General features: G+C 44.7%; 1 protein-coding gene across 7 annotated transcripts in view; it reads right to left on the bottom strand.

Annotated features, from left to right (window-relative positions):
* KDM2B (lysine demethylase 2B) overlaps positions 1-27,204 on the bottom strand; it is a 104,598-nt gene that overhangs the window by 47,647 nt on the left and 29,747 nt on the right. For 3 of the 7 annotated variants that reach the window (XM_054289065.1, XM_054289066.1, XM_054289067.1), the window contains exons 7-10: positions 21,888-21,981; positions 20,882-21,035; positions 12,295-12,410; positions 5,997-6,123 (exon numbers count right to left, since the gene is read on the bottom strand). In XM_054289065.1, the coding sequence (XP_054145040.1) occupies positions 5,997-6,123; positions 12,295-12,410; positions 20,882-21,035; positions 21,888-21,981 (491 nt within the window). Of the gene's footprint in view, positions 1-5,996; positions 6,124-12,294; positions 12,411-20,881; positions 21,036-21,887; positions 21,982-22,743; positions 22,905-25,336; positions 25,458-25,529; positions 25,600-27,204 lie in introns of those variants that run through there. The other 4 variants (XM_054289071.1, XM_054289069.1, XM_054289068.1 and 1 more) reach the window with 4 other exon arrangements.

The raw sequence follows: 27,204 nt of genomic DNA, 5'->3' as shown, positions 1-27,204 counted from the left end.
AGGGCAAGAGTGCTGCTGCTACAGGGTCTGCAAAAACCCAGCATCTCCATCCTCTCTACTCCTTCAGACAGGCTTGCATTTTTCCTTAAAACCAAAATGGCCATAAAATGACTCCTGAAGGGCAAGTTTAAGCTGAAATGCCTGTGAAAAGATGGCAGCCACAGAAAACAGCAGCTATCAGCAAGGCAGGGTGCAGCTAAATCCAGCTCCATCCACAGGGCAGGGTAACTTCCTCCCTGCAAGCCTCCAAAAGAGCCTCACAGATTATTTTGCATGCTGAGGTGGTGGCATCAGCACTCCAAAGCAGCTCCTCCTCTCTGCTCTGTGCTAATACACCCCCATGCTTCTCTTAGAAAAATAAACAGGATTAGAAAATATCTTAACTAGAACATTTAAAACCCACTCAGTTATCCAACTTTTATTTCACACTGTTTTTCCTTTGTCCACAGTAGCAAGCACACGTACCCACCTCAAAGGCCACATAATCAGCTTATGTCATTCTCCCATTTTACAACTGAGGAAACAGATGCTTGGGAGAAAGCACGATTTGCTCATTGTCACACATCAAATCTAGGGAAAAACCAGGAGTCAGAATCCAGGCTGCTGGATCCAGGGCTGGAGCCCCCTCCTCTGAGCCACACAGCCCTGGTGAGCTGTTTTACAACTGACTCAAGCACAAAGCCCAGCCCCAATGGGAGAAAATGCCAGAGCTCTGGCATCAAACAGGAGAGGGTGGAAGCAGATCCACATCCCTACGCTGCCAGGACAGTGTCATCAACAGAAAGTGGTGTAAATCTGCACAATCTTGTGTTTCTGTCCTCCTATGCTCTGGCTGTGCTGAACAGGAACTAATGGCTGTAACTGGGGCAAAGCACAAGTGTAAATAAGGCCTAAAGAAAAGAGGGAGATCACGTTATGGAGGTGTGAATAATTTACTCCAAGTAACGCTCTGGTGCGAGGGGAAAATGCTTCCAAGAGACATCTCCACTTTTTGTCTCTTGCTCTAATCTATGGAAACAAAAGGCAGGAGAGGAGTGGAGCACCAGAGCATACTGAGGCCTGCTCCCAGGAGGAGGCAGCACACAGAGGGGGTGGCAGTTCTGTGCTGCCAGCTGCCACCTGTCCCTGCCACCAGCACCAGGCAGCCACACCTGGGCAGGGACAGCAAAACCAACTCCCATCTAACCCAAAGAAACCACCCCAGCAGTGCCCTGCTCTCTGCAGGCCTGGCCTAACTCTCCCCTGGGCACAGGGCTTGCTGCTAGCCTGGAGTGTCCCAGGCTATTCTGGAGCACCAGGGGATTACAGCGCTGCTGCTCCGCCGGATTAAGAGCAGGCTGCTCTCCAAACACAACAACTGTCTGCTGCTGCTGCTAATCTAAAAAAAAAAGCACCAAGGGAATGAATAATGGAAGGATAACTTCAAGGTGAGGGAGATTCAATTTTGTGTTTTCAAGTGTTTTGTTGTAATGCAGCATGCCATGATTTTTATTTATTCATTTCAATGAAAACATTGTCTGACAGAGTTACTGTGCTGTGAGCTGAGGCCCTACATAAGCATAATCTGCATTTACTTTGTTGAGAAGTGCATTTTAAGCACTGTGTTTAAGCACAGGGCTGCACTGACTTGGAGGTTTCTGGTTTATTAAGTCTCCCTGTGGGGAACAGCACCTGCTCAGCTCAGCTGTTTCTTCTCCTGAGTCAGTGCCCCAGTGAGTCCCAGGTCTGAACTCCAGTTTCAGAGGGGATATCCAGTCTGGGCTCCCACACAGCTTAGTGCAAAAATACCTTCACCCCCCTCATCTCAAAGCAAATAAAACCAGCTCATCCAGACCAGTCTGTGATCTAGCTCAGTGAAGAGGTGGAGCAGCACAGACTTGACCACAGGACAGAGCATTAGAAACCTTTTCTATAGCAGTTCACTTCCCTGTGGCTCTGGGCAGACACTTAACTTTTCTCACAGTTATCCACTTGTACAAGAATAATTATACAGTTTCCTTCCTTGCTGAAAATCAACTTGCTGTATTACAGAACTTAAAAGAAAGGGATGGGGGTCAGGCATAATCATGAAACCTTTCTGAACTATTTAGAACAGTCCAGTGTATGCCTTGCCATTCCCAGCTCCAAACCCTGCCACTGTGACTTGGGAGCAGCAGTTGCTAACAGTCTGCTAAAGACAGCAATGACATTTTCATTAGCAGAAAAACCCTGAGCATACTGGGAATGTATCCCATTGCTCCACTGCATGGAGCCCCCCATACAGGAGCCACTCAATATACTCAGGTACCTGTCTATCACTAGCAAATCTATTCTATCCCCTGAGGAAGAAGGGGAAAAAAAGAGACATGGCTCCTTCACTGTGCCAGAGGGCATCTTTTCTATATCCATCAGGCTTAACATACAGTTAGAGCCATCCTGTTAAAATTTTAGCAATGGGAATCTTCAAAGCTGCAGGCTACAGAGAAAGCACGTCTCTGATAGCCCAGGATCTTCTCCCAATTACTCTTTGTCAGCTCACTCTCAACATCCATATCTCACTGAAGGTCAACTGTGGTTGAAAACATCCAGTACAGACTCATTCATGATAAGAGTAAAAATAATGAAGACATATCCACCCTGAAAAACAGCACACATTCAAATCTAGTAGGAAACCCAAATAGGCTCCTTTCTGATTTCAGCTGGCAGGACAAATGTCCCAGTTGAGAGAGACAAGCGAAAGAAAAGAGAAAAAGAGATTGTGTGCTTTTACAGCAGGCTGTGATCGCTGTCATGTCGTCATCGCCCTGAGTGTTTGCCCTCCTGGGAGAGATGTGAGACAGAAGAGCCTCACACACTGCCTGGAGACACAGCCTGGAAATCCATCCTGGCCTGAGGAATGGGGGAGGAAGGCACGGCCATCATCCTCCACCTCATTTCAAGCTGCACTCACGGTTTTATTTAGGGAGTGGAAGACTCCAGGTTTCAGCCCTGCCTCCACAGAGGTGGGGCTTTTTCCTGTCTGAAGTTTTGTGAGTGGAGACATTTAGAAAACACAAATACAAAGAACAATACAAATTGCTACAGCAGCATACAAGTATCAGGGCACAGGTATCACAACACAATCACACAAATTCACTGTCATGAATAGACTATTTCTTGAAAGTCACTCTGAATTTAACAACCTTCCTGTCAAAGTGAATAAATACTATGTTATAAAAACACAGTATACGTTATAAAATGTTATAAAAACATGTTATAAAAACACAGTATGAAATGTCTGAAGCTATCCTTAAAATTCAACTGCTGATTAACTCAGTTTTCTGTGTTCCCTAACAATGTTCATTATCAAGACAGTAATTTTTTTTCTTTACACAGGAGAACAGAATCCCCACAAATTTTATGAGAACCACTCCCTTGTGAATCCCAGAGACTGTGGGCAGTGTCCTGCACTATCTCTAGTCAACGTCCTCCTCTACTGATAATCACTTTCTTAACTTCAAAGATCCACTTCAATCATTGTACCAGAAGCTTTGTAAGGAAAGAAAGCAGCACAACTGGAGGGTGAAAAATAGAATGCCACAGCTCTAGCACCCAAAAGGAAAGGCAGAAAACAGCCATTTAGAACAAATTTAGAACAAATTTCCAGTCAAGGAAATTGTTTTTTAAAAGTAGGAGAAACATTTCGAATATTCAAAAGAAATTTCTGAAAATGAATACAAGGATATGAAATTTTTTTCTTAAACCAAAAAGGACAGCAGACAATTAAATGTACTGAGGGGTCTGAGGAGAAGTTAAGTACTTTGCTTCATTACTCTTTAAGGAGAATAATGGGAAATTCTTCGTCAAGGGATACTCCCTCATGGGAAATCAAGAAATTGCTTGCAGATAGAGAAGTCCCTAAGGAAGAGACAATTTAAGGACTTTTTCAGCTCTGAAGAAAAGCTTAAAAACAAAGAGGTAGGGCTTGGAACACTGATGTCTTTAGGATATCCCATCCCTCAGCAAGTGAACAATATCAAGATACAGGCTCCACAGAACAAACCAGTTTTAACTCAAAGATTACAGTTCATAGAGATTCGAGTCCAGACACACAGATCAGTCAAAAGAAAAGCAAAGCAAGTATTTGAAACTGTATTACTCACACAGAACAAAGCAATGCAGCTTTGTAAAGATAAATAATGTACCTTTACTCCTTTGAATTTGGCAAATGCCAAAGTGAAAGATCCAGCAGTACAGCAGACCTGGTCTATTGAACCACAACCCCCACTAAAATAATTATTTTAAGGTTAAGTTTCTGCCAAGAAATAAAAACAAAACCCCAAGTTTCTGACAAAACAAAAGCATATGTCTCTCTCTGCCAGCAACTGAAGCCAGCACATGTCACAGGACTTTGAAGAAGTCACCACCAAACCCTTTTCCAAGCAGCCAGGCTCCTTTTCCTGAAGCCTTTGGAGCTGGCACTCCTTGGTCATGCACAACAATCCTGTTCCCTCTAGACAGTGGACATCTATAGCTCCCAGTGAGTTATGTATGACTGGAATATCTCCCAGCTAACTGGACTGAGGCACATTTCGTGGGGATCACTAAACTATTATCAGTAATTATGGAGCTGGGCTGGAATTCACACTGGTGATTTAGCTGGAAAAGGTCCCATCTCAATATCCAGAACCATCCACTCTCCACAGCTAATTTGCTCTGAAATTACACGTGGCTGATCTGCCACCTCTGCCCTGCCTGCAGGACCAGCCTCTTTCCATGCCAGTGCTTCAGACAACAGGAGATTGCTCCTTATTTTCCAAAGAATGCAGTTATCACTTTTGTCACTGCTTTCTGAAGAGCTGATCCAAAGGGATAATTCATCCTTTCCACCTCTAGGATAATCTTATGAGAAAAATTCCTCTGGACACAGAATTTCTGCTTAACTAACCTTTCTGACCAGGATCTCAGAGCTAAAATGTGAAGCACCCAAATGCCCAGTGACCCAGGAATTCCCCCTGGCCTATCCACACAGATTATTAGCTCCCTTAAATTATTCTTGGTCACTAAAACTCACTGGAGAGTGACACCTGCCTGTGACTTCTTCAATCCCTTCTACTAAGAACTGTGTTCAGAGGTGAACATTTCCTTTCTCTGTCCAGAGTCTGGGGCAGTGCCAGCCATGCCAGACTCACTCCAAGTGGCACCTCAGGGAGCAGGAGGCACAGAAATACTTTACTCCTCCTCCACACTTAACATTTATCAGTTAAGATTGAGCTGGTGCTTGTGCTATTTTCAGCTATTCTGTGCTTAAAAGCAGAGGGAACATGGCCCACCACCACCTTCCATCAAAAGGAGGAAAAAGAGGCCAGCTCAGCACAGCAACAATTGGACTGGCACACATTGATGCAAAGCTCACACCAGTGCCAAGGAAATGCCTCAGGCACATCTGTCTGTCTGTCCTCTGGCCCATTTTCAGCTCTTGTTGTAAAGGTTTCTTTGACCTCCCTGAACCTGGGCTACAGATCATGGAGACTTGTGTAGGTGTTTTCTTGGGTTTGCTTTTCTGCAGAACCAGAACCCAGTCACCAGAGAATTACAGGAGAATTTAAGGAAAAGGGAAGAGAAAGAAGGCAGGTTTAGTGACCACAACGTGTTCTGTACAGGAGCTGCTCTACAAAAGGACAGAATATCCACCCCACCAGAGCACAACTGCAATTCACACATTTCTGCTACCGAGGTACTGTGCTGAACATGGCAGTAAATCCTCAACTGTTTGGCAGATCATCCCAACACAAACATTACTGAAACCAACGAACAAACACATCCAAAAATTATTTTCTGGGATCCACTTGCTAAGGGAATGTTCAATACATACAATTCAAAGCGGGTTGGTACTTCACGGAAACGCTTAGGAGTCAAAAATCTTCCCCACCCCAAAATAAAGAAATTCATTAGAGAATTTCTCCAGTTGAGTTTCCAATGTGCTTTGCAGAACCCAAAGCAGCAGCTGTGAATGTGCCCTCCAAGGCTTCACTCACCAATGACCATTGATTCTCTCTGGTACTCCTTGCTCAGGTGGCAGCGCTGGGTCACACAGGACACGTATCTCTCCAGAACATACCAGCACATCTCATAGTAGAAAGGATAGCGGAATTTGGCGTGCACCTGCAAACAAACCAACACTGTCAGCCCTGGGGAAGGCAGGGAAGTTTGCAGCACAAGGGCCAGTCATCATTGCCATGGTGTTATCAAGAGCACAGACAGTGTGAGGAGGGGGAGGGGACAGGGTGGGAGCAGGAGCTGAATGCCTCCAGCATACGGAATGAGGAGCAGCCTGCCTGCCACGACAGCATCATTTCTTGGTTCACTAATTTGTATCCTCTTGGGGTGCTGGGAGAGGGTTTGTGTTCTTGTGAAATCATGAAACTGATGGATGGCCCCTACAGAATTATTTACCTGCTGTATAAACATAGGGTGGTCACATACAGATGTTAGTCACTAAAACTTAAAATAAGGAGTGGGTTTTCATCTCCTGAACACTATCACAGGATTTTTATCAAAATGGCAACATTACCTAAAATGAGTCAAGGAGGAAATTCATCCTTTTCATTTGTGGTTGTCTCAACAATTTGATTAAAGAAATGAAGACACAAATTCTTGACAACTACACATTAAAGTAAAAATCCCTTATGTGGTTCACCTTTTGGTAGCAAGTTAGCTTTTGCCACAAACAGAGTAAGAACAGAAGAGCAGGATTTTGACAAAAGATCCTGTCAAGCTGTGTACTTTTCCTTACATCTCAGACCTGTTGTTCTCACACAAAAAGCTGAATTCTCCAACACTAGTTATTTGTAAAGGTATTTCAGATACAAAAGAAAACAAAGAGGGTTTCCTTCCTTTCCAACACAGTTTTCTATCTGTAGAAGGTCACTGTACCACAGAAGGATCTGGGAAGCTCCTAAAATGCAGGAAGATATGTGTATTGTTGTGATTTGTTAAAAATGGATGCCATGCACCTTGCATGCACTTGTACTTACACTGTACACCTCTCTCTCCTGGTGGCACAGAAATCTGTGTTTTGCAGGCTCACATGCACTGCACTGGGGCTACAGGAGCTGCTTTAAAACATTCTCTGCATATTCACGGCTCCCTAAGCCCAGAGTTGGCACCACCTTTAGTGAAAAGCTGAACTGCACCAGAAAGGAGCATTACCTCAGAAAATAAACCAAAACACCACCCACCACAGATGAGCCAAAAGCCCAAATTCTGAACAGAACCACTAACCCAGCAGCTGCAAACTCAGCCTCAGCTCTGCAAAGCAGACACTGCCCAAACACCTGCAGGTGATCAAAGCATCCACCTGAGCACATCAGTGACTTATGGAATGCCCAGATTTGAAACCTGGCCCCAAGGTGGACAGCCAAAGAACTTGCCTCTGTTCCCAGGCACAGGAAATGCAAACTCTCTTAGCAGTAAAACAAAATGTAACAAAGGCAAAAGGTACTGTATTGTCACACTAGATGCATCACAGTGTAGGATTAAATACTCCATGGCAATTCTCAAGTTAAAATCCCTTAAACTCAACACAAATACAGCTGGCAAATCTGAACTGCTTGTTGCTACAGGTCATGCATCCAGCACTGCTGCACCTTCCCAAATGTTTCCCTGTGTGGTTTGTTACAAAGCACACATATGACAAAGGAAAGGAAAAAAGAAAAGGAAAAAAAAATCAACCAGCCAAACAACAACCCCCTAAATGTGAGAACATTTAACCCCAGGGCCTTTTTGCATTGAAGAAAATTTTTCCTTTAGTTTAGTTATTTGTCATAGAGAAGAGATCAAGTCACTTATGACTACTAGGGAACACAGGGGAAATTATCCATGCTAAAATATATGCTAATAAAGGAACTCAAATTTTTCCAAGAGAGCACTGCAGGAAACAAAATTTGCAAAGAATTGACTTACAAACAGGAAGCCGCCTTCCACCCCTCAGCCTTCAAAAGGTTTTCAGCCACATGCCTGGGAATATTAAAGACATCATTGCTCAACATTTGTTGACAGATTCTGAGCTTCACCAAATTTAGTTGTTACCAATGTTAATTCAATGTGAAAGACAAGGCAGTAATGCATGCAGTGCTCCCATTATGTATATCAATCTTTAATATTCAATTTGAGTTCCTAATTGCCTCGCTATCAATGTTCCAACCCACAGCAAATCCCTCCATGCCTCTGTAATCCACTGTTTGCCTGAGAAGGCTTTGCTTTTACAAACCTTCAGAAAGAAGAGCTCTCTACACCATCTGTAGACAGAGATACTGTGCAGAGATCTACAGGGCTTTCTGCCAGTAAAGAGACTCCAACAGTGCTTTAAAAACTTTTAAAGTTTGCCTTATGGAAAAGCATAGAGGAATATGCTCTTTGTGATATCCCTGAACATTTATTAATTATAAGGGATGTGAACTGCATTATGTGCATGTCCATACTCCTTCCATTGTACACTCACAGGCAAATGAACTCTTAAGGGCAGGGGAGGAGGAATAGGAGAAAGAAGGAAAAAAATTGAAAATGTTCTGTGATGAGTTGGAAGTGTAATATCTGAGACAGACACTGCCAGAGGACTGAATTCCCCACCAGCAGGGAAATACACTGGATCATCTAATAGGCACTTCCAGCTCTAACTTCTGTGATTAATAATTTACAATCCACTGAAAAAAAAATTTAATTATTCCTGTACAGCAAGAAAAAATCCTCTCTGGAATATGATCCATTTCTTCAGTTCAAGTGAAATTATTTTAGAGATTTATATACCCCTCCAAAAACAAAACAAAAACCCTAAGCAAGTAAGACTTTTCCTGAAAAAAGTCATAATCTCTTCCACAATGCCCATTAAAATCATTACAAACTCCACTTGTGTTTAATCAATCTAATCACAATATTGAGAAGCAATTTATGACTATTTACAAAATAATTAAGCTAGCCACTTAATATGTTATCTTACATTCCAGAAAAGCAAGGGAATAGCAAACACCATCATCTGTGAGTGACCACCTTACGTGTATATTCACAGTGCCCTTGTTCTCACCATGTTCCAGTATTTTAAAGCAGTTAAATTTAGATTAATTGGGGTTAGGTTTGACACATTCTTCCTCTTCAATACTGAGAGCTGCATCACCCCTGTGCCAAATGATGAATGCCTGCATGGCATCCTGCTCTGCAGCTCCTCAAGCTGGGCTTGCAGAGAGCTAAACAGCTTGGCCTGTTTGACTGGCTGTTAATTGGCCTCCAGGAAAGCCAGGCTGCAAAATGAGAGTCTCTACGAACTGTAAGGCTGGAGAATATTTGTTTACCTCAATTGCACATTAGGAGCTGTTTCCAACAATAGACATGTTTTTTATTACTCCTTAAAACTATTTTTAAATGGCTACAACCCTCTTAAAAAGTCTCCCAGGGGTATGAGGAATTAAGCTAGAATAAGCATGACAAGTATATAAACTAGGCAATTTTATCAGGCTGTAAATCAGCATTACCATTTCAACCCTGTATTTATTCTTGTCTGAGCTAAGACAATAACAACTACACCTAGCATAAAAATGACTTTGAATATCAGTAATCAAAGATGATTAAACATTACATAGCAGGTTTAAACACAGTGAAACCTCCATAAAATTGCTCTGTGCAAAATGAAGAGAGGAAGCACACCTGTATTACACTTTGATTTGAGTGTAGCAAATTACTTTGTCAATCACATCATGTAATTTACTTCTGTGCCATACACAATGGAAAGATCAATACTGATGAGAAACTCATTTGCAGTATGCTCACACTGGTAAATTTGGGTGAACTACACTGTACTGAGTCTGCCAGACCAGCCAGTGTATGAATGGAATTATTTCAACATAGAAATGACAAAATTTGATTGACAAAGTAAATAATGTAGTACACACCAGAATCCTGTTTTGAAACCATTTCCCCTTCAAGATTCCTGCACGATATTTTTAGTTGGGGGGGGGAGTGTTATTATTTCTAAATCACAGTATTGATTTTCCTGCCTTCTATCAAACTTCTGTATGCCTTAGCTGCACTGCTTCTATTTTGTTTCTGTGCAGAAATTCTTGCTATTCTTCAGCTGTTCACACAGTTCTGGTTTATACATCTGCCCACGAGCACAAGTTTGTGAGCACAGGTACAGCCTGTGCGTAACACGCTGCCAGCACAGCAACATCCAAGTGCTGAAACTGCTTCTGTGAAGTCCTGGATATTCTGGGCTGCTGGCTTTTCTAAAGCACTCCAATATTTTTTGCAAGGAAAATGATAAAGAACTACACAGACTTCAAAGAAAATTTAAACAAAAAATGACAAGAACAAAGGTCTGATTTGGGATCTCCAAATGTTGCAGTATCCCTTTCCCAATTAATGGTGACAGGACATTTTTAAAGATGCAGGTACCCAACTCCCACAGCCTCCTCACAGGATCAGTGTGCCAGTAACTTTGAAGAGGCATTTCAGTGTAACTGGCTGGTTAGTTCACAGGAGTTACCAAAATATTTGACTGTTATAAGGAGTTTTGCCTGCTGGCATAAAAACCTTAGAAAATCAAAGCTGCACCCAGCTTCCCAAGGAGCAAGGCCTTGAAGCACAGCTGAGCAGCCACAACCCAAGTTGTGTGATCTTGGGTAGCTCAAGTCCTGTGTGATCAAAATGTCCATCTTTATACAGCTTAAGGACAAAAGAGCATTTCCTGCCCATCTTCCCCAAAGACTTCAATGGAAATCTCTCATTTCTGGCATTCATCCTCCCTCCCAGTCTCCCCTTCTCCCTTCTCCAAGTGAGCTCCTGTGCAAATATCCTCCCCAGCAACAACACACCTGCAGTGACCTCCGAGCATCTACTGCAGGCTCTTATTTACAGCCACTCTGGAAACCTTCCTGTGCCTCTGCAGGTGAGCCCCTTCCTGCTCCTGTCACCAAAACCTTCCTGTCCAAGTCCCTCTGCACTTTCTCAAGACACTTGACACTCTCACCTGTTCAAAGCCAGGCTGAATCCACTCTGGTCTCTACTTCTGCTCTCTGCCACACTCCTCTGTTCTAATTCCCCCTAAATTTCAATTTTTGTCTTTATCTCTCTTCCAATAAGAATTCGGTTTTCTGCTTCTCTCCATTAAAGTCACTCCAGGAACCCACTGCTCCCACCAGTGTTTTACAGTGTGAAGATCACCAGGCCTTGTAGCAGCTGGGAAGCCAGGGAGGCTGGGGGGAGCACACCTCACTCCCACTGAGGCAGAGATGTACTTAAAACAATTTGTATTTGCTCCAGGCCTATGCACTCTCACTGCAAAGGAAGCAATTTGGGGTAAAAGCCAACTTGGAGCAAGATTTGTGCCCTCTTGTAGGGGTGAACAACAGTGAACTGCACTGATGTCCACAACACACTGTTTTAAGACTTTTTAGTGAAGAAGAATTGCAATTTCCTTCCATTCTGCTAACACCAGAGCTGGCACCCGTGTCAGTGGTTTATCAGCACTGTCTCAGAGTGAGGCCTCCAAAACAGCCCCCATCTGGATTGCACATCCCTCTGGTCCATTTTTATATCAGATGCCACAGTGGCCTTGCACAGGTTATTTAACAGCCTAATAAAACAGAGTCACTTCCTTCAGATCCTGCTGCTTTTTGAAACTCAGTGGATACGATGAGCAGGTGCCCTGTTTATTAACCAAGGATAAAACTGTCACCCCAACAAAGAGGTGGCCCAGTAACTCTCCTTACTGAGCCTTTCCCCAGGTAGGTGCTCAGGCAGATGAACATCACAATGTTCAGATCAATGTCCCAGCCCAGCCTCTCTGTTCCAAGAAATCTTGCATGGTATCAAGTCCCTGCAGTGACTGCCAATTACAGAAGATGTCATTTCATACACAACTTCTGCACAGCTTTGTCAACTCAGCTGTGGGCAGCAGAACCAGCCCAGTGCCATCGATTCTGCAGGATCATCCACCCCAGGTGTGCACAGAGAGGTGACAAGCAGAGGGTTACCAGAAACACTGGTACAAAGGTCTGTAAAGTGCAATGTGTTTTTGTGCAAAAGGGAAGGTGTTTTATGGAAGTTTAACAGGCAGACAAAAGACACAGAAGGGACACATCTGTGGGAAGCACATGAGTAAATCCCACTAAAAATAACCAACATTTGAAAGTCTCATTACTTCATGTTTACCTCTTGTTTCAACGACTCTGACACGGAGATCCCGTCAGTTGTTGTTTGTCAGAGGGGAATACGAGGGAGAGACTGTGACAGATCACAGTCACAAAGAACTGCTCAGTTAAAAAGAGAATCAAGAATCCTTACCCTTGTTCTGTCCTCAATTTCATAGATGCGAAGCTGCATGGGAACATTAAAGCTATGCAGGATATTTCCACCAAACACCAGAGAATCTACTGGAGTATAAACCGCGTGTATCCACCCTAGAGAGGAAAGCAGAGAACTGAGAATGCCTCGTGCTATGCAGCATTACAGAGCAATTTCAAATCAAATTTTAACAACCCTCTGCATCCCACTGTGCTGGGGATGAGAGGTTCAAGCAGTGAAAGGTTAAATGGGATGCTCACAGCCACACTTCAGGACTAGTCACAGCAGAAGGGCACCTTGTGACGTGCAGTCTTACAACCCCCTGTAAATCCGTTCTATTTATTCCCCCAACACTTGCAGTGTTTACTGAGCACACGCAAGTTTGTGACTCAACCACGTCCATGACTAAGAAGTAAACTCAGTCTGTTCCATGCACTTGGCTCTCAGACTGGCACCTCCAGCATGGCTGCAAACCATCTCAGCAGTGGTGGTGGGCCAAGGGCTGTGGAACTGGACTGAGGCACACCAAACCTCCTTCACACTGCACACAACACACCTTCAGAGGTAAAAGATTGCAAATTATTACCAGCCCTCCTTAGGGGATGAAAGTTTCATCACCCATGATCAACTTCCTGAAGTAACCAAGAAATCATTTTCACTGCAAGCCTCAAGTTAAGGGATTTAACATATCTGATACTGGAGCTGATGAGACTGTTCTGACCCAATCCTACAAGGGACTGAATTAATTTCACAGGCTCCAAAGAATCTTCTGTCACAATGAAAAATCCAGGCACAGCAATTCAGGCAGCCACACACCAGCTCTTCTGCCTCTGCATTGTTTGCTTGGTCTGTCAGGAGCTGAAGCTCTGGCTATGCAAGACTGTAGCCTCTGATCTCTGCAGTGAAAAAGGAATTGATCCTGCTAATGATCTGGGACCCACAGAGACCTGACACTTTTTTTCCTCTTCTTTTTAATGAAAAGCATTACAATTTATAAACCAGCAGACAGCAAAGCAACATGGGGGGCAGTCAATTTTCTCCTGACTGTGCAGTACTTTCCATTAAAGCTGTGGCAGCTTTCCCTCACTTCCAGATCAGTGAGGGAGCAGGGAAATGCCATTCAGCCTAGACGGTTTTCCAGCCAGCAGCCACAAAAGTGCTCCTCCACAACAATTTTTCAACCATAAAGGCCTGCAAAGCTCTGTCTGGGAAGTCCTTGAGCCACAGCAGATGGCAGGACTGGGGCTCTCATTGAAGGGCAGGTTGGTAGCAGAGCGATGGGAAGGAAAAGAAATCAGCATTACAATTTTCTCCCTAGAAACACAAGCCCATCACTCTGGATATATTTTTCTGAATGGGAGAGGATGGAGGGGACCTCTGGAGGTCCAACCCCATGACCACCTAGAGGCAGCTGCACATAACTGTGTCCAGATGGCTCCATGGCATCTCCTGGGATGAAGACTCCACAGCCCCTCTGGGCAACCTGCTCCAGGTTTCAGTCAGTTCACAGCTCTGACTCCACACACTAAATGTGATGCATATAAAACCATCAGGTGGCTCATGGCTCTGGCAGCTCTCAGAATTATTCCATCTTTCCTTCTCTGGTCAGCATCATTTCAGTTACAGAGATCCAGCCTGTTTATTACTTCCAAATCAAGAACAATCAACTACAGAGGATTTTTTTTTTTAATCTAAGGGTAGGGTGGCAACTACACACCTCAACATTATAAATACTTCACAGCTGAAGTAGTTCAGCAGCTCACATGAAAAACATCAGTCTGTACTAAGAGCAAACTACTACAAAAATTCATGATCCTCATCCCAGTCTTTGGGAAGGAAAACAGATCCAAGGTCAAGGAAATTGGGATCACTGCTTCCACTGGGCAAACAAAGATTTCTGTGGTTGGGGGAAAGACTGGAATCCAAATGCTGAGGCAAATCTGGGTCCCCAAACTCACTAGCTGGGTGCTGAAACACAGGGTTGGTCTGCGTGACAATCCACTTTAATTGTCAGGTTTAGAGATGAACAGACTGAAACTTGAAAAAGTGAAATGACTTTCATGGCCCCAGGAGTGAGTGGTGGCAGAAGACAGCTCAGAACCAGGCAGTGACCAGCAGAACACTGAGGAGTCCTCAGCACCCTTCCCACAGCAGCTCTCTCAGCACTGTGTCAATGTCCAACCTTAGTGCAGCTGTTATTGTAGTGAAACTATCAACATCATTCAAAATACAATTTGCTGTCAAATATTTACAATTTGGTTAAAAGGAATAACTGAGCTGATTCTTGTCCTATTTGAAAGGTTGAAAGGAGATATCCCCTCATTTAATAATCAATAAAATTAAATCCCATCAATGCAGTTGTTCTTTGGGTGGGTGCTTCCACTGAAACCACACAGTAGCATTCTCCTACAAACTGTATTTCCTCAGTGAACATTTCACTGGAGTGCAGCTGGTTTCATTGTTTCCTGGTCTTTCCTGGTCTCTCAACAAACCCTTCTTGACTTCTCAATGCTACCCCTACGAGATGCTGAGGGTTTTTGTGTTAATAACTGCTAGATTTGCTTGGTAGTAGTCCCAATATTTTTGGGAGAAGGGTGGAAAGATCTATCACTGGCTTGAGCCAATGCTCTAACAAATGGTGTTCCAGACATGACAAACCCTGCACAGAAAGAATCATGAACACAAATACCATTTCAAGCATCCATTCTTGCAGAGCTGGTACAGTGCAAACTGAAAATCTTCTGTAAAGTCTCTGAAACAACCTCTGGCTCTGTGGAGAAGGTCTTTAATTCCCTACTTGCATTTATAATCCAGGACTAAATATCTTACAAGCAATTAGTACCTTCATCTCCCAGCTGCTGAATTAACAGAACACTAGGTCCTTCAAGCTGCAAGTATTTCTAATAACAAGATTGAAAATATTGCTGTTAATGACACAGCTGTCAGTAGCAAAACCCTTTAAAACACAGCAATAAAATCCATCAGGATTGGGAAAAGAAAAATAAATGAGAGACCAAGCTACAAAGTCATCATATAAAGTCCTGGGAAGTCAAGTTCATAGCCCTGCCAGGGCAGGGGTGATTTCCAGGCACAGCTCTGAGATGGGCACAGATGATGCCTGTGGGTGCCCTCAGTCCTGGGGAATCCCAGATTTCCTGCAGTCCATGTGCTCCCGCAGGCAGCATCCAGCTCAGCCCCTCTGCAGGACACAGCCCTGTCAGAGGAGTCACCTGCACATAAAATAGATTTTGGTCACTCAGCTGTGCAGCTTTTCAGTCACACTGCATCCCAAAATAGCTCCCACTTGCCTGAGGAACGTACGTGCATAATTGGAACTGCAGAGACACGAGCACCAAGAGGTGGATTCCAGGGACACAGGACAAGGTGACACAAAAAAGATGGGAAAACTGACAAGGTACAAAATCCCAGCAAGATTGGCACAGATGTTACAAAGGAAAAAACCCAACATGAAAATCTCTTGTTCTAATACTAACCAGGCTGTGTGTGGAGAAAAACTGGAGGTCAGCACCAGAAAAGTAGAAGTAGGAGGAAAGAGGGATGAGCAGAAAACAGGAAACAGTTTCCATCAGGATAATGTATTGTGGAAATGAGCTCTGAGGAAAGAGAAGCTTGGATGGCACATTCAATCCATTCCCACAGCTTAGCTACAGCACGACTCAGAAATAAACTGAGGAGGATGAATGACCATTTGCAAACAAAACCACCCATCTTGTCAGCTCCCAATTACCAGGGTTTTAAAGGGGAAGACAAACCCCCAGAGCAGGAGGTGCTGCACGTATGGGGAAGACAAAAGGACAGCCAAGGGATTTGCTTTAATGCCATCCATCACACCCCTGCCTCACCTTCACCTGTGCTGTTACATTTTGCTGGATGCACTGAGGGTCTGTTGACATTTCAGATCATGTCACCTGTGCTGAACAGCCTGTCATGCCTGCTCCTGTGTGCCTGACTGCCAGCTCTCACAGCACAAACCTCCCACACAGCCCCGACACCTCTGGAGCGAGTTCATCAGTTCTGTCCTCAGTGACTGCTCTGTGCTGCTCACACAAACCCAGCTCCTGCTGCACAACCCTCTGTGTTCAATGGCTTCATGTCAGCCAGGAGATAACTCCTCACCTCCTGGGAATTGTCTCACAAACGGAGAAAAATGCCAAAATTTTATTTTATCCTTAATGCTAAAAAAAGGCACTGGAACAATATCAGAACAACTGGAATAAGGACTGAAAAAGTCAAAAGTCAGTGGAACAAGAAATCGTTAATCTTTGTCTGAAAGCCACAAACAAAAGCACCTGCTAAATATTACCTAAAGCTACAATTAAATCCTACAGATGAGAGCAGGACATTGACTGTGTGGCTTTGAGGATCAGCCATGAAGCAGGAACATTCTTGCCTGTGGGTGACCATTTATTCCCCAAGCAGTGCCAGTGACATGAGGTGGAACCAGCTCCAGTCCTGCCCAGCACAGCTCAGCCACGTGGGATAAATGGATTTGGGAGCACAGACACTGCAGTCACTGCTCACAGCCCTCGTGTCAAGCCTCAATAAGAAGACCATCCACTTAAGGTTTTTCTGAAGCTGATGGTTTTTATTTCAGCTCCTGGCAATCAATAAGTGCTTTTTCCTTCCCAAAACAATCCCAGTGTATGAAGCCAAGCCAAGACTGAGCAGGAATTCTCTTCAGGAGACTCAGAAATGCTCTCAGCTGATTTACAGTTATGAATTATTCCACCACTCCTAAGATACACTTGAATATTTAGATGTTATCATTTCTAGTAAATCAAGAAGGTAAAATTAACAGTAACAAACACTTTTTCTGAACAGTTAAAAGAAAGATATGATCTCATTATCTTTTGAATTTTATAAAACAAGTATTATTAAACACTGCAAACTTGTAAGAAGATTTCAGTGGGCTGCAAATTCCTACTCAAGGATGCAATCATCCATCTGAGAATAATGAAAAAGAATATTAACTTATAAAGCTATGGGGCAAACAGCCTACAAGCTCCAAGCCAAAATCATGGTGCATCTGTTTCCATTAGTAACTGAACTGATATTTTGCCTTGTGATATTGAAGTTGCCACACATTTCCCTGCAATTCTACAGCAACTTGGGGTGGAAAAGATGAAATATATATGTCTCAAAAATAAAAAGTGACTAAAGAGGTAACCTGAGAGTGGGCACTGCCAGCAAATCAAATCTCAAAAGAAGAATGACTGCATCACAGCAGTGCCCACAACCAAATCTATCAAGGAAAAATCATGTTTACATTTTTAAAGTGAAGTATTTACTAATTCTGCCCCAGTAGTACAAGTAATACAGCAACTCTCAATCTTAAATTGTTTTTAAGAATGAGGCAGAGCTTGGCATTAGGAACAGAATCAAAAATCCAGCATCACGCTGTCACCTTCCATCTGAAAGCAGACACTCAGAGCAAAAAGCCTCTCCCCTCTGATCCCCCCCACAATCTTCTTCATGCGGTCCCTGAGGTTCCAGGCACGGAGATTCCATTAATGTCAGTGGAAGCTCCCAGAATGGGAAAAGCTAAACAGGAACCAAACCCAGGCAGGCAGCTCTGCAGCCCTAGCACAACACCCTGCAAAAAATGTACCAGCCACAATTTAATAGCCTGTCATTCTCCTGCTGGAAGGGCTCTGTGCCACCTTCTGGCCCCATCACACAATAATCCATCAAACTCTCACTGGCACAGCAGAGGTGACCCAGGACCACACACTCCTAATAGGCAAAATGCCACTGATAACCACTGAGACAGCATCTGAAACACCCTGAATCCCTGCAAATAGCTGCCTGCAGTCCACACAGAACATCTCTTTCTGTCCACTCTCCTTCCCAAAAACATCCATCTGAGAAAGGTCATTATTTCTGCATTTGACTGGAGACAAGAACTCTGGAGCACTCTCAGGTAACCACAATAATTAAGAGAGACTCTAACAGCATGTTTCCATGCCAAAGGCCCTCAAGTGCAGTACAGAGAACATAAGAAAAATAAAGTAAAACAAACAGCTTACTCCTCAGTGGAACACTGCCAGCTCTCAGGTGAAACACAACTGTTATGAAATTGCATGCAGCAACATGAGAAGTTTGAAGAAGAACCAGAAAGGAACACCACCCAGCTGACAGCAGGTCACCCTGTCTGGAGTTTGATCACAGGAATGTTGAATAAATCAGCACTGCAGAAAATGCTGAAAAATGCACCTTGGCCCATAACAACTCACTTTGCTGATGATACTGGGCTCAATTCCTCCCTGATACCACAGCTGGGGTCGTGCTCTCAGTGCTCTGCTCTACAAACACCAGCAGAAATCTGCTGGTTTAAACTTCATCCTGAAAGGATGAGGGCAGTGATGGAGAGGAGAACACCCTGAGGCCCTGGTGAGCACTGTAATTATGCCTTCCCTAAGAATGATCCCCATTCTTGTCCAAGTGGTTTGTACTTTTGAGGATTTACTGGATCTACTGCTGATCCCAGATTCTCAGACAAACCTTCCATTTCCAGCACACTGTGATTTCACTCCCTCACTTGTCTTCTTAAAGTCTTCTCTACCTACTTCACCCTCACAGTGCTATGGTAAAACAGCATTTCTAGGACTACTCCCAGAAATTACTTGAAAGCAGAAGCAGAGCAGGATATTTCATGGGAAAGATCCCTTGCTGAAATGTTCCCCATTCACAGCCCAGCTGAGCACTAATTTCTCTACACTTTCTGTGAGCAAACCTGTAATTAGAAGGTATTTCCTCATGGATGAGTTGAGGCTGGTCAAGGGTTTATCAGGCTCAGTTGAAAATACAGGACATGCTGGTTTTACAGACATCCATAAACAGAATCTAAACACTAAGAACACTTCTAAAGCACATAAAAACCACTTTCAAACATTAACTAACATGATATGTGCACAAACCAGAGCAAAGAGGTCACAGGAATTGACCTGCTTTACACAGCTGTGCTCAATTCACTGACCTGGAACAGCCTTTAATTAGGCATTTCCATACTCTTAAAACAAAGGCAGAAATAATGCCCTTTCACACAAATAAGAGATTTGCAAATAAGTTTTCCAAACAACATACAGCAAAGCAAAAATCCATGAATCTATGAGGTGCTTAGAGAGAAATTATTCATAAATGCTTTTCAAATCTGGCATGGAGCCTAAAATGTCTGAGGTATTGGCATTTCTGTACTTGGGGCTTTCCTAAGAAAACAGAAACTCCAGTCAAAAACCCATTTGGAATCACTTTGTGTCAGCCACCATGTTACAGCTGTGTCCTGTCCAAGCTCCCACAACCTGCAGGGTTCCAGCTGCTGAACATGACTGAACTGACACACAGAAACTCTTACTTGTAGGAGGCTTTTCACAGGAGGATGGAGATAAATAGAGGATGCAGTAATGGGATCTAAGCAAACAGCACAGCCACACTCAAACACCCAGTTCAAACAGTAATAGCACAGTCTGACCTGTTTCAAGGCAAGATCTAATTCCTCTAACAGATTAACTCCTCCACCCTTTAAGTAATTTTGCCTGTCATCTCCCAGGCTGATTCTGACCAAATACTTACAAATGTGCACGTTTGTGGCCTTCAATTGATCCTAACACCACTCCCCAGATGAGAAGAACACTGTCCCTGTCTCTGCATGACCTGCATTCTCTCTGTTTCTAGGGTTAAAAAATAATCATCCTATCTCCACAGAGTAATTAATTCCAACTGAAAAATTACCAGCCTGCCTTTGTGTCATATAGAAAGTCTACCTGTATTTACTTCCCCGGTAAGATCCAATAGACAGAGGCAATGTGTTAAATTATTATAAACAAACTTACAGTCCCATAATAGTCACAGAAAGCAAAGTCTGATATAATCTTAAGTGAGGGATGTTACACATTTTACCATCCTTAATCCAATTTAGGCAGGAGCAGACAGGGCTGAAGCATCAGCCTCCAAAGCTACAACTATTTGGTGGCTTTGCAGGATGAGCCTGGACCATGCAACACAGCCACTGAGGTGGCAGCAGTGTAAAACTGAGGTGCCTGGGCTGCTGGAAGATGTCCAGATTCAGCACCTCTGAACAGTGAGAACAATGAAGCTATTTCCCCAAGAAGCAACCTGAGGGAGCACAGCACCTGCTCTGCCATGGACTGGAATCTCTCCTGAGTTCCACCAGGACCCACCTCTGGCTACAGATAGAGGCAAAGAGGCAAGTTCCTGAACTGCAGGTGAAGCCTGCCAGAAGAGATCACAAACAGAGTAAAATGTCTTTCCCAGAAAGCCAACAGCAGCAGTCAGTGCAGCTCTGATGAGAAGTGGTGAACTGACAGCTCCAGAGGCCCAAGTCCTCTCTCCTTTCTCCCAGTACACACATGATCACTGCACACACTTCCTCACAGTACATCTCCCATCAGTCTTAATTTCTGGAAAATGAAGCACATTTAGTCCCTGGCCTTTCTTCTGCCACAGCAAATAAAGAGGTCAGTATGGGGCTTAGGTGTGAAGAATTGTTTTACACAGAACTGTTAGTAAAGCACAATCCCAGTCATTCCAGGTTAGTTAACAGGGATACCTGAAGGAATGAAGAAGGTGTAGCCTTGTTTCAGCTCAATTCTTTGGCATCGTTCCACCCTGTCTCCCAGAAAGATATCACTTTGCTTTCCTGAGAGAACCCATTCTTCATAAAGTTCTAGATTCTGCAGAGTAGGTGGAATCAGCCAGAAGATCTAAAAACAAAATGAAGATTTAATTATTACCAACTATCAACAAAAAGAAACAGCTGAGAGACTCCACCAAGGCTACAGTGTGTCAGGCAAATGAGATCCTTTCTGCATGGAACACTTGTTTTCCAGGTGTTGTACACAGAGGCACACACAGACAGCAGCAGCAATTAGCCCACGTGCTGGAAGTGCCTGGGTAACTGTCACTTGTCATCTCTCCTGCAGAAATATCTTACTCAGGAGCTGCCTGTGCTGTACCTGCAGCTCAGAGCAGTGTGTTGGTACAGACAGGAACAGGAGCTGCACCATGACTGACTGCAGCTCCCACCACACACTGGCCACACTACAACTGGGAAAAACATCCTGAACCAGGAAAGATGGCAACACAGCTCCACATGCTGTGTATTTTAAGGCTTCTGTACCCTTTAATGTTTCAGTTCTAGCTTATTGTGCTGTACACACAAAGAAACGTGGAATCTCTAAAAGGAACAGAAGCTTTAGCTACAGAGACTTGTGAGGGCACTCTGACCCAACAAGGGTACACATAGCCACATCTCCCTGAAAGATTTTTCTGGACCACAGCAACAGTGAGCCCAAAATCACCAGCACCAGCAGCAAATAACACATTTGGGATTTCAAATAAATCACTTGTTTGTTTCATAACAGTGACTGGTGTCCTTCTAGTTCAGTAAACTCTGTGTGGATCAACAAAGCTGCTGAAATAGTCTGATCACTGGCTGATCCCCTCAAGGAAAAAAAAATAAGAGAGAAAGAAAGGGAAAAAAAGAAAAGAAAGCAACCCCTCCACTCTAAGAGGCATAGAGAAATAAAACTAAATATCAAAAAAGGTTCACCTACCTTCCCCCCACGGAAAACGTGATACCACACTGAAGTGCCACCAAAATCAATATGAAAATCAGTGAAGCATCCTTTCACACTCATCAAACAGTACCTGCAAGTAGAGTGAAGGACAAAAATGAATCAGTCTGAAACAGTATTTTTCACATCTTAATTTGCAGAGGTTAACTGCCTGTGCAATGCTGCTTCCACCAATTAAGTTTCTGCATTTACAGTACAGGAATTTGTCTCATGAAGGTAATGAGGTTCTTGCTGAAAAACACATCTCTCCACGTCTGAGTTTGCTGTTCATACAAGAGGAATTAAAGCTTCCAGAGTTAGGGAACAGAAAAACATTAAAAGTTAGGCTGTTCAGAAATATTTCCTATGGCAGTGCCCGTCCCTGGGGTGATCTGTTTAATGCTCTCCTTCATCACTTCAGAGACACAACCTTCACCCGAAGTTGTACACAAATTGCTGCAAAGTTTTAAAAAATCTAATTTGCTTTTAAATCCTCCTGAATGTTCTTTACCTACTTGCCACTCATGCCATTTTTGCAAGGATTAGGGGACAGAAACCTCATTTGGCAAACTAACTCCTTTTTGTTCACATTTCTAGGCATTCTGCATCAAAACACATAAAGGACCCAGCTGGCAGCCACACTAACTATCAAATCCACTATTTTTTACGCCGTCTTGATAGAGGATTTGAACAGTTTAAAGTCTGCATTGCTGGAAAAGACACAAGAGCTGTGGTCTGGCTGCAGGAATCTCCAGCCTGCAGCCACCATCTGTAACTAATGGCCGAATCACAGCCGCCCTCCTCACTGTAGGCACCTTTGCAAACGCAGGAAACACACACCACTTAACCCACTAACCTCTTTTCCTTGTTCCGGTCTCCGTTTCATGGCTTTTTTTTTTTTTTTTTTTTTTTTTTTTTTTTTTTTTTCTTTGGTTTGCTTTTTAAGGGGAGTTATGGAAACACTACCGGAAGGGGATTTGTTAAAAAAAAAAATTTAAAAAAATGGAAAGGATTAAAAAAAAAAAAAAAAAAAGGTTTGATTTAAGTGTGTCTTTTTCTGCTCACATTCAGGTAGGAGAAGCTCAGCAGTATGCAGCCGGCGTGCAGAAGTCCCTGTAGATGATAGGCTGGGAAGGACCTTACCATGTGTCTGCAGCAGGCTGGCAAATCACAGCCACTCTGGGTCCATAAGAGCCGCTGCCTAGCAACCACATCCCGAGCCGGAGTTGACAGAATGATACGCAATGCTGTCATGAAGACAGTCAATTTGTGGGCTTCAAAAAAGGTCCTGCGCCTTCATCTCACAATTAAAACCTCTCCTTGTGCAATTACACGTCTCTCCTCTTGCCCACTCTGGAATTTTTTAAATTTTTTTTTTTTAATCCTTCAGAAGCAGGAAGAAGCTTTTGCTGCCCCTGGGGTATTTCAGATGCTTCAAAAATCACAGCTAGCCAAGAAGCTGTCTACACTCTCAATATGCTCCATTTCAAAATATGAGTCCTTCCCTCCCAAACACTTTTTTTTAAAAAATTCTCCTTTTATGTTTTCTCTACCAAGATGTTGTTGATTACAAGTCAGATAGAATTTAAAAACAATAAAAGAAGCCCAGAAAGGAAGTTGCCTTTCTTCCAGCCAAACTGCAAAAAGTCACAGATTGAATAATTATTGCTCATTAGGAAAAAAAAAAATCAGCATAGAAATTCTCAGCTTGTAAGCACTGCTGAGTGTTAGAGGTTCATGTTGTTTTAAAGTAAAAAATTCAAATCCTTATGGAGTCAATTATTTTCAGTTTCCAGAAGGCCAGATATAAAATACATCACACTAACAACAAAAAATTTCTAGACAGTGCAACCTATCAACAATCACCCCCTGAATTAAGATATTCTGGAAGAGCAAACATGGCCTGGGCATTAGCTGGTTTTAGCTGTTCCTCAGTAGTCAATAATCTAAACCTGAAGCAGGCAAACTGTTTATGTTCAGAGAGGTAATAACAGCATTGAATCCTGTCAAATCAAAGCACTTAAAATTTAGTTTTGTGAGGAAACACCAAAGCAGGTATAACTGTGAACACACAACTCTTTCTTTTCCTTGTTTTTCCTCATTTTCCCCTCTGCTTTCTTGAAACTCCTCTAAACACAATTTCCACTTCAAAAAAGGTGATTTTAGTGAAAGAGTCACTTATGGCAATTAATAAAAACCTGCAAAGCGTTTGGAAAAACAAAGTGTTTTTCTTTCCATCCACAAACAAGCCATGCCTTAATTTATGCTGTTAATCTCCCAGGCCTGCTTTTGTCCAAGCCCAACAGCTCCCGGCCGGCTGAGGAGCCTGCGGGAGGATCTTCCGCCATCCAGCTCTGTCGCTGGCTGCCAGAGTCTGGCACAACGCCTTTGCATTGACCTCCACAGCTTCCTCTCCCGATGTACACCGCAGTCACATGGGCCCAGCGCACTCCGTGCCACTGCTCATCTCAGGCTCCAGCCCCAGCCCGCGGCTCCTCATCGCCAACAGCTGCTAATTTGGGGAACCACTCAACTTTTCAGGGTTTTCCATAACAACGGTGGGGAAAAAATAAATAAATGAAAAAAAGGGGGGGAAAAGCCCTAACACAGCATCCGCTCTGAAAGAAATCTAGGAAATACATCCCACTGTGTGCTGTGGCCACGGCGCTCTGGGCCAGGACAGGTACAGCGGTTCCAGGAACACAATCCCATATCAGGCATGGGGAGACAGCCTGACCAGAGTTACACCCTGAAAATGCAAGCAACCCAAAAGATGCCCCAAGTTGAATATTTTCACAACTGCTACCACATCCAACCCCTGCACACTCCACTTTATCTCCCTGCACAGCCTCAGTCAGGGTTTTAAAACACGCAGCTGCTTGTAATCGGTTTGGGGGGAGCTTCCCTTCCCGAATGAAGAGTTTGGTTTGTGTTCTCCACAAGCCTGAAATTTGTCCAGTTAATGTATTGTTATTTTGGAGGAAAGATTTATGATGTGGAAAAAAGGGGAACTTCCTCCTCCCACCCCCCCCCCCCCCAAAAAAAAAAAAAGAAAAAAAAAACCAAAACAAAAAAAACCCCACAAACATCTGGGGAAATTTCTTAGAGAAATGATGCGAAGAAATATGGAGTAACCTGCAAACTCACGAGGAAGAACAAACACAGAGATCCAAAAAAAGAGAGGGAGATGATACAAATGAAGCTAAACCACTAAGCAAACACAGCGAGCTGGTAACACAGGAACAACACAGACACCGCTCCATAAACCAGCGCAGAGCCCACACTCCCAGGCAAACCCACAATGCACTCGCCACGCATCGCTACAAACCCGCAAGCAAACAGAGAAACAAAGACAGCGAGAGCCGCGCCGGGATGCGAAGGCAGCGGCGGGCAGGGCAGCAGCGGCAGCGTTCATGCACATGGGCCCGGCGAGACGCGAGCGGACGCACAGGCAGCGGCGGCAGCAGCGTTACCCCGAGCTCAGCTCCTTCTCCCCCGCAATAGGCACCGCGCACCATACGGCTCTATTCCCTCTGGCATTGCGAGGGCTCCCCTGCCACTGAGCTCAGCCCATAAACCACTCCCAAACCCCAGCAGAGGCTTCTGTTTTTTGTTCGGGCCAATGAGAAAAGTATAGCTCACTCTTCCTTCCTCCCAGGAGCAGCGCCGGCTGGTTAAAATCCCCGAGCCTGAAACCGAATACCACAGACCCATGAGCCAACTGCAAGTGCCAGCGCGGGGAAAGGCGCGGGCCTGGCTGCCCATCCCCGGGCGGGAGCGCCGCTCCGGGCGTCGGGGGCGAGCGGCCCCCGGCAGCATCCCGGCCCCGCGGGGGCCCTTGTGCCGGGCCTGCGAGCGGGGAACAAAGGCTACCTCGGGGCGCCTCGGCCCGCACCGACAACGCTCCCACACTGAGGCCCTGCAACTGGAAGCCACCAATTGCGCCGCAAGACAAAAGAAACCATTGTCACCCGGCAGGCACCGGCCCGGCTGCCGCCCCCACCCTCGCCTCACCGGGCAGCCACCGGCCCCGCCGCTGGGGGAGGGCCCGGCTGCCCCGCGGGGATGAGGGATGAGCCCCAGCATCCCCTCACGCAGGGCCCCGGCTTCCCTCGGGGTGAGCCCTGGCTGCTCTGCGGGGATGAACCCGGCTTCCCTCAAGGATCACCCCGCTCCCCCGTTAGGGATGCGAGCCCCGGTTCCCCGCAGAACCCCAATACCGGAGCAGCCCTGCCCGAGGCAGGCCGCTCGGAGCGGGCCCTGCGCCCTGCCGGGACCAACCTTCGCCCCGTGCCCGTCCTGGGGAGCGGTACCGAGCGCTCCCAGCCCGGGGGAACGAACCAAGTCGTCACACACGGTGCTCACCACACCCCGCGCACTTCAAACGCACATGAAAGGCCCGGCTCCTGCCCCGAGGGGGTTACGGTCCGAGCCAGCCACACACACAAACAACACCGAGATAACAGGAGCCAGTTTTCTGCCATGCACCGCAGTTTGTGAAGTGCCTGCAAATCACACTCTCAGACCACTCTGGCACCAAAGCAAGCGACAACACTTCCCTCGTCGCACCCTTGCCCGGTCCCAGCTCCGGTGGAACACCAAGGGTATGAGGGGTGGGCTCGGATTTTTAAATTTTTTTTCCCATCACAGTGAACTGAACCAAGCCAACAACCCACTGCGAGCCAGGCCTGTCTGCCCCTGGAACAGCACTGTGGTGTCTGTGAGAGCACAACTCATTTCTTCATCCTGTGACAAGGCTGTTCAGCTCCAGGGCCACCACAAACTGTTGTAAACACTGGTGGTTATTTGAGTTACATGTGTGATGCTGCTCCTCCAAGTTCTACCTGAAGGAGGATTTGAGAACTCATGCACTGATCTGAAGATATCACATTTTTATTTACTTTGCTAGCTTGGAAAGTCTTAACGAACATGCACTTATTGGTGTAAATTTTTTTGCAGAATTCTATTTATAGAGGTTTTGTATCAAAAGCAATCCACAAATGGCATACAAAGTGCAGACAAGTCTCTCACATGTACAAACCAGTGCCAGGTTGCCTTGTGGGACCTGCGAGCTCCCTCGATTCCCTGTCTCCAGAGGCACCCTCAGCTTCTAATTAGACCACAGCTCAGCAGAGCATTTTAGCATCTGTTTAAATCCATCCCTACTTAGTAAAGGAATGAATAGAAAGGAACGGATGGCTGAACAACAGCCTGGGAGAGGGAGAATGGGGCTGAGGACATGCTAACAGAGCAGCATTCCTTTGAGAACAGGTAGATGTTTCACACAACATACCCCGTCCTTAACTGAAGGCCAGCA

This window comes from Melozone crissalis, unplaced genomic scaffold (assembly GCF_028551555.1).
Source record: "Melozone crissalis strain CALT ecotype California unplaced genomic scaffold, PUWL_Pcris_2 ptg000063l_1, whole genome shotgun sequence".
Classification (NCBI taxonomy): Eukaryota; Metazoa; Chordata; class Aves; order Passeriformes; family Passerellidae; genus Melozone; species Melozone crissalis.
The sequence above is the reverse complement of the archived record's forward strand: the minus strand, read 5'-3'. Positions and strand labels throughout refer to the sequence as shown.